Raw genomic sequence first — 12,979 nt, 5'->3', positions numbered from 1 at the left:
CTTTTCCAGAGCCCTGATGTAAAAAGAGTGTTGCAGCAGATCAACCAGGAGCCTGTCGTCAGGAGCCTGTGAGTCTGAGTTAGGGATAAGTTTTTAATTTAATGTGTCAAAAATTCATGTGTACATCCAAACATTACTCAAAGTACTGGGACTGGTCTTTTCTCCTCCTCCACCATGTAAATCAGGTCCTGGTTCTGGAAGCGGGTTCTTGTTTAGTCGTTGTTCTCTCGTGGTTCTGAGCGAGCTGAATAGGGATTAAACTGTGGTGTGAAAACCTTGCAGAGTGCTGATAGTCCAGAGAGAGTCGTCACTCTACGCCACGCAACGCAGACGACCAGCACCAACTCTCCATCTGTAAAATCTCCAGCTGCAGCAGAGATCACGTTTGTTTTTATCCAACTCACGACGGCAGCTCAAAAAATTACGCCGTGGTCTTTTGAAGAGGTTCAAATGCTCCTTGGATCAGTGGCCGACGAAAGAATCCAGCGAGAGCTTGACGCTGCAACAAGGAAGAAACAACAACACGCCAATACACCATGAGTACACACCGCTTAACGTTACCGCTGCCATTGTTGTTGTTGTTTTCAAAGCTTGTGGTTTCCATGTTTTGTTTTTTTTATAAACCAGGGATAAAACAGAGAGTAGAGTCCAGTAGAGTTAGTACCAGTGTAAGAGCACCAACAGTCAAATAGTTTACTAATGTACGTTGCTACATGCAAACAAGCCATATCTGCAGACACCTCACCACAGTCTACATCATCCTCCTGCACCCAAACCACAGACCTGCTCTAATAGACAGAGGGCGAGACACAAGTACCAATGTTTAAACTAATTTCTGATTGATTTCATATGATTTTATTTGAAAATAACATGCATTTAAAAAAAATAGTGACTTTACAGAAGAAGGGCCCCACCACACACTTTGTGAATGTAAATTTTTAAAGTGTGTTTGATTTCATGTGTTTCATTAAAATGCCAGTGATATTTAATAATTTAAAAAGCTTTATTAAATATGGTGAATTCTTTCTATAAGTTCACACTGTCTTTGAATTTAAAGCAACAGAGCTGCTTCAAAGAAAATTATCTTTATTGTTAACATTTCTCTGTGATGTTTAAACAAACACACACACACACACACACACACACAAACACACACACAATCCACAAGTGAGCATGGAAGATGCTTTATTCTGCAGAATAACACCAGAAACCAACAAAGTCATATACGTACATTCCTTATTCACAGAAGGTGCGGATGGGGGTGTGGGGGGGTACATCTGTGGCTGAATGACCTAAATTCTGCATGGACTTTCTATTTACTGCAATGATTTCTACATGTTCATGTGTGATTTTCTATTGGATTCATTTAATTTATTAAAGTTTTTATTAAAGAAATTGAATTTGATACAAATATGATATTAATACAAAACTTAACAAAAATAGATATAAAAAAGAGTACGAAAACATAAACTTATTTTGAACAGAAAGAAGGTTTAGAGGAACTTCACTGAAATAAACACAGAACAGTTTAATTTCAAAACACACCACAGACAAAAATAGCAACGAAAAGAAATGAATACATTTATAACTTAGTAGAAAGAATGAATTAAGCTTTATTTTAAATACATTTTGAGGCAAAGGCAGGTCATTGTTAATGTTAACAGAATTATTTTTAGGAGTATACACTGCTGATTTAAGAAGTCAAATATGTTCCATGTCCACTTTCTTGGTTTAAGGATGGTTGATGTGAAAATCCTGCTACAGACAGAAAGAATTCCCAGCTTTATTGGGATGGGGACGCTGATCACACATGCGTGATCAAGCCTCGTGACTGGTCCAAGACAAGACAAACGACTGCGGTCAATTTCTGTTTAAAGTACAGGCTCTGTGCTCTGTGTTTGTTATTTGTTTTATAAGAATAAATAAATATAAACAGAGATATCATCATTTAAATGTGATTCAAAAATTGTGTTCCCATTTGATGAAAAGTGCGCAAAACAGGACAGGTGAGACACTGCTTTTATTTTTAGATTTGCCTTATTTTTCGTCTTATGAAGGAAAGGAAAAAATGTAGTCTGAAGTCTGTATTGTTGATGTAAACATTAGCATCAAGGAAAATCATATTTTAGAGAGTAGGTTACACCAGAGAAATACACACCTGAAGATTCTTACACGGATGCTCTCGGTTAAGATTGTTATAATGTGAGAATTTTGTACAAACTAATGCCCCTTCTTCATAATCAGACAATCTTCTATAATCATGAGGTTCTCCATAACTACTCGGTTCTTCATAACCTCGAGATTCTCCATAACTACTTGGTTCTTCAAAACCTTGAGGTTCTTCAAACCACAAGGTTTTCTATTATCTTTTTCGAAACACCTGCAATAAATCTGAAGTCCATATATACGGAGGGACTGGATGATGATGGCTATAACAGAAGTCAAAGAGCTGAACACATTCATGGCCAGAGAGACTTTCACCTGCAGCAGAGGACACACAGAAAACAACAGCATCACTTCACAGAGTAGCAGATATTTTCACGTGTCTCTCTGTGTTTGTTCAAAGTTCAAAGAGAGTTTATTGTCATTTGCACAGTAAGGAACAGGTTCCGTGTACAATGAAATGCTTTCTTTGCTCCTCACCAAGAATGCCAAATGGAAGAGAAAATACAACGAATAACTAAATAACTAAGTGCAAAGTGCAAAGCTCACTGAGATATATACATAAGTGAACGGTAAAATGAATGAGTGCTACAATCACAAACAGCAATAAGTTGAAACAATCATTTGTGTGACAGTAAATGACAGAGGCATGTAAACATGTTGACAGTAAAGTGCAGGGTTATGTCTGAGGTAGGTTCAGGAGTCTAATGGCAGTGGGGAAGAAAGAGTTCTTTAACCTAGTGGCCTTGCATTTGACACTTCTGTACCTCCGGCCTGAGGGCAGAAGTGTGAACAGTCCATGCTGGGGGTGGATGGGGTCTTTAAGGATGGAGGCAGCTCTCCTGTGGACTCTCTGGTGGTAGATGCTTTGCAGCAAGGGTAGTGGAGTCCTGGTGATCTTCTCAGCAGTCTTCACCACTCTCTGCAAGCATTTTTGATCCATCATAGTCGTGCTGCCGTACCACACGGTGATACAGCTGGTCAGGAGGCTCTCAATGACACAGCTATAAATATTTCTGAGGGTTCTGGGTGACATCCCATGTTTTCTCAGCCTCCTCAGGGAATACAACTGCTGCTGAGCCTTTTTGACCAGCTGCATGGTGTTCAATGTCCATGTGAAGTACTCACTGATGTGGACGCCCAGGTATTTAAAACTGCTCACCCTCTCTACTTCAAGCTCCCGAATGAACAGTGGCTGATGAGGTCTTTTCTTTTTCCTCATATCCACTATCAGCTCCTTCGTCTTGTCCGTGTTGAGGGTGAGGTTGTTGTCCTCACACCATGCTACCAGCCCGGTCACCTCCCTCCTGTAGGCCTCTTCATCTCCATCAGTGATGCGTCCTATCACTGCAGTATCATCTGTGAACTTGAGGATGATGTTGTCCTTGAGATAGGTGACACAGCCATGGGTGAACAGGGTGTAGAGGACGGGGCTGAAGACACATCCCTGTGGAACCCCAGTGTAGGTGGTGATACTGGCTGAAGTCCTGTTGCCAACCCTGGACTGGAGCCTGCCAGTAAGGAAGTCCAAAAGCCAGTGGCAGAGGGTGGGATGCAGGCCGAGGGTGGACAGTTTGTGGGTAAGTTTGTGAGGGAAGACCGTGTTAAAGGCAAAACTATAGTCCACAAAGAGCATCCTGATATAGGAGTCTTTGTTTTCCAGGTGAGAGAGAGAATAGTGGAGGGCAGCAGCGATGCAATCCAAGGTGGATCTGTTGGCACGGTAGGCGTACTGCAGGGGTCCAGGGTATCCGGTATACTGCGCTGGATGTGGGTCAGCACCACTCTCTCAAAGCACTTCATAATGATCAGAGTGAGTGCCACTGGCTGGTGGTTTTGTAGCAGGTTGGAACGATGCTCTGGCTGAGGGACAGGTTGAAAATGGAGGTGAGAACATCAGCTAACTCGTTGGCACATGCTGTGAGTGCCCGCCCCAGAATGTTGTCTGGTCCTGCCACTTTGCGAATGTTAATCCTTCTCAGAGCTCTACATACCTGGCCTGATGATACTGATGGTGGGGAGGAGAGTGCTTGTAAGGACTGGGTGGGCGTATGCCTCTCGGTGCTGCTGCTGGAGATCTCGAAGCAAGTGTTGAAGATGTTGAGGTCATCCGGTAGGCTGTCTGTGGAGCTGATGGTGTGGGTGGTGGTCCTGTAGTCTGTGATATGCTGCAAGCTTTGCCATATATAATAGAAGCTGTCCAGTTTCTCCCTGTACTGCCTTTTGGCTGCTGTGATGGCTTTCCTCAGTCTGTACTTCGCAGCTTTGTACTCAGTTTCATTGCCTGATTTAAATGCTAGAGAGCAAGCCAGCAGCATGTGTTGTACCTGACTGTTGACCCAGGGCTTCTGGTTGGGGAACCTATTCACATGTATGGTGGGCATGATGTTGTCCACACAAGTGCTGATGTAACCAGACACATGCTTGGCATAGTCCTGTATATTGACAGTATAGTCCTCCATGGTGACTGCAGCTTTAAACACATCCCCATCTGTTGTAGCAAAACAGTCCTGCAGGATCTCCTCAATCTCTGGCGTCCGTAGTTTAACTGCTTTGGTTACAGGGTGTGATTGTTTAATTCTTTGTCTGTAGGCGGGGTACAGGAATAAGGAGATGTGGTCTGAGTGTCCAAAATGGGGGTGGGGTGCAGCCCTGTGTGCACGGTGCAGGTTGCTGTATACATTATCCAAGGTGTTCTTGTCACGGGTGGGAATGTCCACATGTTGCCAATATTTGGGGAATACAGTCCGTAAGCTGCACTGGTTGAAGTCACCAGCTGTGATAAAGACGGAATCAGGATGACCCGTCTCTATCCTGCTGATGACGTCGTGGAGTTTGCCGAGCGCTGCCATAGATTTAGCCCGCAGGGGGATGTAAACAGCGGCTAGAAACACAGCATTGAATTATTGTGGTAGATAGTAGGGACTGAATTTTAAAAGTAGGAATCCCACGTCTGAAGAACAGTGTCTATAAACAGTCCGTATGTCTCCACACCATGTATTGTTTACAAACACACACACCTCCCCTTTTAGCCTTACTGGAGGCTGCCATTCAATCTCCCCAGTGCACGGAATGAGTCTCAAGCTGAATGGCCCTGTCTGGCACTTTGTCTGTGAGCCAGGTCTCGGTGAAAATTAGAGCACAGCACTCTCTAATCTGCTGTGTTGTAACCCTTGCTCTCATCTCGTCTAGCTTTTTGTCCAAAGAACGCATGTTAGTTAGCAGGAGGCTGGGCACCAGTGGTCGGCTGGTATGAGCTTTTAGCCTCGCATGTAGCCCCACAAAGCGGATCTCCACAAAGTCACACAACTGATGATGAAAACTGTTTTCCAGTTTGTGGTTAACACGACGCCAAATGATAAAGTTATGATCCCGATCAAGATCTGGACGGTCTGTGGAGAACAGGATCCAAACAACTCTGTTAATCTGCTGAGTGTGAATCTGAAAAGATACAAGGCCAGTCTTTCTTACGCCCAGGGCTTTGGGCTCTCCTTTCAGAAGTTTCTGGACGGGGCCTGGGGTTGATACACTGCCTCCAGTCTGGGACCACCTGGGTCATGATGGTGAAGCCGCTTTTTGTGTTAGAACTGGGTACAAAGCTGGTGGCCATCCTCAACACACACAGCAGGTGGAAAATAAAGACATGCATGCCACAAGATGCTCAGCCGTAATCAATATCAAAATAAGAATTTATCTGAATGATCATGTGTTTCAGAGGCTGTCTGATGGTGTGAATGGAGTTCTGCTGGTGTTCTGACTGCTGGAGATTCTCGTCTCCATCTCCTTGTCTGTGTTCATCTTCAGAGCTTATTATGGCACTGAAATCATGGTTAGACACTGCCTCCATTGTCTCACACTGTTGATAATAGAGTTAGTGTTCCTTGCATCTTATGATCAGAGGTTTCTTGGTGGGAGTGAAGAGCAGAGTGAGCTGATGCTGAATATAAAGCTGAACTCTTATTTCTTTTGCAGGTTTTCCTCAACAAAGATTGATGCTGTTTTGCTGACAGAGCAGGATGTGCAGAATGGACTGAGTGGGCGGGGCTTAACTTCAGTAGCAAATGACTGACATATTGTGAAAGTACAGCACCAGTCAAAGTTCATCATCTCTTTCAATGTTTTTTCTTAATTTTTTATTATTTTTTTAAGTTGTAACTGAATGTGGAAGACATTAAAACTATGAAGGAACACATATGGAATTATGTAGTAAACAACAAATTGTAAAACAAACCAGAATATGTTTTATACTTTAGACTCTTCACAGTAGCCCCCTGTTGCTTTGATGACAGCTTTGCACACTCTCTTCGTTCTCTCAGTCAGCTTTATGAGGTCGTCACCTGGAATGGGATTCAGTGGACAGCTGTGGCCTCGTTGAGAGTTAATCTGTAGAACTGCTCCCTTCTTAATGTCTTAGAGACTCTAACTGGGGTTGTGCAGACGTAGGGGCTGGTACACAGCCCTATTCGGTGACTAGCTCTACTCCACCAATCACTGATGAGGAGATGGGTCTAAACTTTTCACTGGTACTGTATTTCTTCTAAGTACAATGAAGCATAATGTTCTAGGAATGTTCAGTGGTCAGTGTAAATAAAGTGGAAGGGACATTCTGGTTGTAACAAAAGTTACATTTTCTTCAATGATCTTAAGGATTCTGAAAACACTGAGATAAATGGATAGTGTAGAGACCACTCCAGAGCAAAGCTCTCACAACCATAATAGAGTGCTAGGGGAACTTCTTTGCATCTTAAATTAACTGTTGTAAATCAGGTTGAAGTGACATTCAGGGAACATTCTAATGTTAGAAAAATGTTTTATTAAGAACAAGAAAATCCCAGTGTGAGAACAGTCTAAGAAAACCTTCTTACCATCAATAACGGGACATTAGAAGAACTTTCTGGGAACCTACTGCTAGGTTAAATTTAGCAGTAAAAATCCAAATGAAACCTCAAAGTTTTTCAGGTCACTGAGCCACAACCACCAGCACAAACTAGGTGAGCGTTTCAAAACCTGCAGCATCTTCATCAGACGAACGCAAGTATGCGGACATTTCTCTAGAAACAGATCTCATTCACAGGTAAAGATTTAAATCTCTTTCCTGCATTTAGTTTGATTCTAGGTGATTAGGTGATCTAATTTTGTAAGGACATTTCGCCCTGTACAAAAAAAAAAAAAAAATAAAAGCATAAAAATAAAAAAGTTCTATGTTTTATAACATATTGCAATAATAAAAGCAATATTTTTAGAAGCAGGGTATTTTTTTAACAAAAAGCTGGGATTAAAGGATATACTACAACAGAATTTATGTTTAGATGAAGAAAATTAATATTTCACCTCAAATCCATTCAAATTTTCAGTATTTGTAAAAAAATAAATAAATAAATTCATACATAAATTCACTTTGGAATGAGCTCTTGCTGAAATTGAAGTTTGAAGGGGTTTTGTTTTTGCTGAATAGTATTAAAAATTAAAGAAAAAATAAATAAACCTATAATAAATGTTTTTCTTCCTGAACTGAAACATATTTTTGAACAAATTTTTATAACTTTGAGAGAATTAAAATTATGTCTCTGTGCATTTCCTTCAAATTCTACAAATTTTACTCTGGGTTTGTTCGTGTTTCACTGTGTGTCAGCTGCTGGAGCTGAAGGTGGTGGTTTTTCAAATTTCAGAAAACTTTCTATTTTACAGAAAAACTGTAAAAAAGATGAGCATGTGAAAGAGGAGATGTGTGTGTGCTGCAGGGCTGTTAGTCATATTACAGGACGCAGTGTTTAAGAAGACAAACAAATGTTAAAATGTTTATTGAATTGATTACTGATTAGTAAGTCATTTATTAGTTATCCATATATGAAATTAAAAACTGATTAATTTAATTTCATTTTATGCTAAAATAGGTTGTGTATGTATCAAATGGATTAATAAAGTTGTTGGTCGATGCACAGTTTCAGAATAAAAGGACAAAACCGAGACAAGATCAAGTTTCTGTACTTGAGTAAACTCTCAGCATTACTTCACTGTTAAGCGTTGAATTCAAACCCCATTCATATCCCACCTTTAATGAGGTGATGGTTGTGTGTTTGCATACATTTCCTCATTTCAGTTCAAAGGCACACTGTTCCTCCGGGTCCAAGAGGTTCCCAACTTCGGGTTTTTCAACTCTCGGGAGGTCTTCAGAGTCGAGGGCTCTTTATTACTTACTGTTTATTACACAGGCCTTTATAACTCATGGTATCTAAATTGTAGAATTATGACACAATACTATAAGAGCGTTGTGTCATAATTCTACAAATCTTTTAGACACCATGAGGTACATTTCTTTCAGCACTGCATTATATACAGACAATTATCCTGAAACTCAGTCCTAGAGGTAGAGAGGATACTCCACTGCTCTTTTCTGATGTGAAAACTGGATTATCTCATAAAACGACATGGTCTTGTTTTCTTGATGTTTTTTCTTTTCCTCCCGCAGCTTGTGTTGAGGATGGCCTCCAGCTTTGTACCCAATTCTAACATAAAAAGCGGCTTCACCGTCATGACCCAGGTGGTCCCAGGTGGACTGGGGCAGACTGGAGACAGAGTATCAACACCAGGCCCCGTCCAGAAAATTCTGAAACGAGAGAAGCAAGCCCTGGGGGTAAGAAAGCTCTGGTCTCATTTCCTTTCAGATTCACATTGTGCAGTTTAACACTTAGCTGTGTTTCTGTTCTCCACAGACCGCGCAGATCGTGATTGGGATCATGACTTTATTGTTTGGCATTATGTCGACTGTGCGCTTGGAAATACCTTTTGTAACCAGTGGTGTGACCTTGTGGGGCCCAGCTATTGTAAGTTCACTTTGTGTAGTCTTTGTTTCTTCATTTACTTGAACCATAATTAAAATAGAAATTACCTTATTATTCTTCATCATCTTCTTCATCTTCTTCTCTGTTCTAACAGTTCATCATCTCTGGTGTTCTATCCATTGTTGCAGAGATCAAAGCCCATCCCTCTTTGGTAAGAAACACAACCCATGGTATTATTATTCTTATTAGTTAGATTTTACAGATGATCAGAGATCAGCTTATGCTCAATAGTCACTTTACTAAGAGCCCTAGTTAGAGTTAGCCCAGTACAGTTTTTCTCTATCCTCAAACATACAAATGAGAAGATTATATTTAAATTTGTTCCTAATGTGTAATGTTTATGTATCAATGGGTTAATAAAGTCGTTGCTTCATAAACATGTGCCAGAGAGCATGAAAATGTATAACAAATCATGGTATCTGAATAAAACAAGATTTCAACATAAACTCCAGCCTGAGGATTCTGAACTTGACTGAATTTTCAGTATCACTTTATTCTGGAGTTCTGAAATAAAGGTGAGGAATGATGTGACTGCAGGTCAGTAGCTGTGAAATAAAGACTAATTTAAAAATTTGGAAAAAGGGAATATGTTGTAACCATCAGCTCACTGGGGGTGTGATACAAATGTTAATCTTGTAAACTGGTCTTTTGTGGACAGCCACCTTACCACAGTCACATTGTTCCATAGACTTTTAGATTTGTACATATTTTAATAGTGATATTTTACAGATGACCAGTGATCAGTTTTTGCACAGTGATCACTTTTATAAAACCTCAGTTAGAGTACAGCTAGAGAAAGTAGAGCATCTGTTGGTGCATGGTTTTTGTTCTCCATCCTCTCAGCCTTCACCAAAGATTTGTTTTTGACCACAGAGCTGCTTTTACACAGATACTGTTACTGGTGGATGACTCTTTATCTAGCAGTGACACTGATGTGTGTAAAAAGCCCAGCAACAGGACACACACACACACACACACACACACACACACAAAACCACATACACACTTTGATGTCAGTGTCTCTGCTTTGCTGAAAATGGCCCTCCACAATTTTACTGATAAAAACAGACATTTAGCCTAAAACCTGCCAAAGCCCTTTCCTTATAAGAGACTATTCTTAGTGATTAATGCACACAGCTCTGCCCTGTAAATTCAATTCAATTAAAGTGAATCACCTGCTACTCTGTGAAGTGATGCTGCTGTTTTCTGTGTGTCCTCTCCTGCAGGTGACTGTCTCTCTGGTAATGAATGTGATCAGCTCTGTGATTGCTGGAGTAGCCATCGTTCTGCTGTCCACCAGCCTCATTATATTTCACCCAGAGTACCTTTGTCATGACATCAGTTATAGAGAACCATACCATCGTGGAGAATATGACACAGAGCAAGAGTGTAAATCTTTACAGGTGTGTATTTCTCTGGTGAGATATATACACTTTAAAAGCGTCCTTGGGTGTCTAGAAAGGCGCTATATAAGTGTAACAATAGATAGATAGATAGATAGATAGATAGATAGATAGATAGATAGATAGATAGATAGTTTCTAATGGATTCTGATGAGCACATTCTTGACACAAAGAAAAAAAAGTGTACAAGGCTTGAGATGCAAATAAAATCAGAAAGCAGAGATTCACAAATCCTAATACTTTATAAGCAGTGGCAAAAGCAAGCTTTTAAGTGCCACCTGAGGGCCTGGATCATTCCATCCCTCAGACAGCACTGCATTACTACTCTACTGGGTGTAGCACCCAGATACCGAACATTTCTTTAGTCCTTTCAGCAATATCTCCTTTTAATGGCTGAATACAGGATGCAGTTTGGCTATATCTAAATATGGCTATATCTCAGTCTCCTTTCTCTAATTTGTCACACAATTTACATGTTAATTTTATAGCAAAACAATGTTTCTTTGTTATTTTTATGTAAATACCATGTTTTTTACAGGGTATATCTGTTTTTTTTTTTTTTACAGAAATGTACTGTAAACAAAACAGTCCTTAAATGTAAAATTTATGATTGCCAAAAACCTGACCATGTATTTTATGGTGAAATTCTGGCAACCACAACTGCCAGTATTTTACTGTAAATTTTACAGATTTTTTTTTACAGTGTATAATAAAGCCAGAGGGAGGGGTTGACCCAGGAGAAGTACAAGAAAAATATCCAAATGTAACCAGAAATGTAGTTTTGAGGTCACTGAACCACAGACTCTACCTCAAAAGAGCATTGGCTCAGAACACACAGCACCTTCTCAGAGGGACACGAGCCTAGAGCGGCTGATCATTCTCTAGAAGCAGATCTCATTTAAAGGGAAAGATTCATGTCCCTATTTGGATGGTTTTGATGCATATTCAGTGCTTTCACAGGGGAATATAATTGTAAAATATTATATATTCCTTTTAGAATTTTAAGGTGTGTTTATTTCATGCTTCTGGTTTTAACAAGATGTTCAATTTACCTCCTGGAGAAGGTGGAGAAGAGAATGTAGTGTTTATTTAGGGAACAAAATGTACATTTAAACGGTGTGCTTTTAGAGGACTGTAATGTGCCTGTAGGATTTGAGCTCCAACAAATATTTTCAGAGAGTCTGTGTGTGTGTTCAGGAGTTCATCCGTCCTGACTGGCCAGCGTATCGGGAAGCAGTAGAGTAATCTGAGTGTATGTGCTATTTTTAAACACGTTTAAAAGCTCATTCAATAGAGAAGATACTACACAGCTTTTATCTGATCTGTCTCCATTGGAAGATTAGATATCACATAAAATGACATGAACTTTCTCATGATTTTCCACCTGCAGCGTGTGTTGAGGATGGCCACCAGCTTTTTACCTGTTTCTAGCACAAAAAAGCAGCTTCACCATTGCGACCCAGGTGGTCCCAGGTGCACCAGGGCAGACTGGAGGCAGCGTTTCAACCCCAGTCCTTGTCCAGAAACTTCTGAAAGGAGAGCCCTGGGGGTAAGAAAGTCTGGCCTTGTATCTTTTCAGATTCACACTCAGCAGATAAACAGATTTGTTTGGATCCTGTTCTCCACAGAGGGTGGCACGGTGGCGCAGCAAGTAGTGTCGCAATCACACAGCTCCAGAGGCCTGGAGGTTGTGGGTTCAATTCCCACTCCGGGTGACTGTCTGTGAGGAGTTGGTGTGTTCTCCCTGTGTCCGCGTGAGTTTCCTCCGGGTGACTGTCTGTGTGGTGTGTTCTCCCTGTTTCCTGGGACTGTTTCCTCCCACAGTCTAAAAATACACGTTGGTAGGTGGATTGGCGACTCAAAAGTGTCTGTAGGTGTGAGTGAATGTATGTGTGTGTGTCTGTGTTGCCCTGTGATGGACTGTCGCCCCCTCCAGGGTGTATTTTACAGATGATCAGAGATCAGCTTATGCTCAATAGTCACTTTACTAAGAGCCCTAGTTAGAGTTAGCCCAGTACAGTTTGTTTTCTCTATCCTCAAACATACAAATGAGAAGATTATATTTAAATTTGTTCCTAATGTGTAATGTTTATGTATCAATGGGTTAATAAAGTCGTTGCTTCATAAACATGTGCCAGAGAGCATGAAAATGTATAACAAATCATGGTATCTGAATAAAACAAGATTTCAACATAAACTCCAGCCTGAGGATTCTGAACTTGACTGAATTTTCAGTATCACTTTATTCTGGAGTTCTGAAATAAAGGTGAGGAATGATGTGACTGCAGGTCAGTAGCTGTGAAATAAAGACTAATTTAAAAATTTGGAAAAAGGGAATATGTTGTAACCATCAGCTCACTGGGGGTGTGATACAAATGTTAATCTTGTAAACTGGTCTTTTGTGGACAGCCACCTTACCACAGTCACATTGTTCCATAGACTTTTAGATTTGTACATATTTTAATAGTGATATTTTACAGATGACCAGTGATCAGTTTTTGCACAGTGATCACTTTTATAAAACCTCAGTTAGAGTACAGCTAGAGAAAGTAGAGCATCTGTTGGTGCATG

The 12,979-nt window shown here is 40.5% G+C and overlaps 1 protein-coding gene across 1 annotated transcript in view; it reads left to right on the top strand.

Annotated features, from left to right (window-relative positions):
• Positions 1–8,644: 8,644 nt before the first annotated feature.
• Positions 8,645–12,979, top strand: part of LOC136690807 (membrane-spanning 4-domains subfamily A member 6C-like) — a 5,853-nt gene continuing 1,518 nt past the window's right edge. Inside the window, exons 1-5 of the mRNA XM_066662831.1 lie at positions 8,645–8,797; positions 8,877–8,987; positions 9,100–9,156; positions 10,232–10,408; positions 11,799–11,957. Coding sequence (XP_066518928.1) covers positions 8,645–8,797; positions 8,877–8,987; positions 9,100–9,156; positions 10,232–10,408; positions 11,799–11,957 — 657 coding nt within the window. The remainder of the gene's footprint in view (positions 8,798–8,876; positions 8,988–9,099; positions 9,157–10,231; positions 10,409–11,798; positions 11,958–12,979) is intronic.

The sequence above is a fragment of the Hoplias malabaricus genome, chromosome 3 (assembly GCF_029633855.1).
Source record: "Hoplias malabaricus isolate fHopMal1 chromosome 3, fHopMal1.hap1, whole genome shotgun sequence".
Lineage (NCBI taxonomy): Eukaryota > Metazoa > Chordata > Actinopteri > Characiformes > Erythrinidae > Hoplias > Hoplias malabaricus.
The sequence above is the reverse complement of the archived record's forward strand: the minus strand, read 5'-3'. Positions and strand labels throughout refer to the sequence as shown.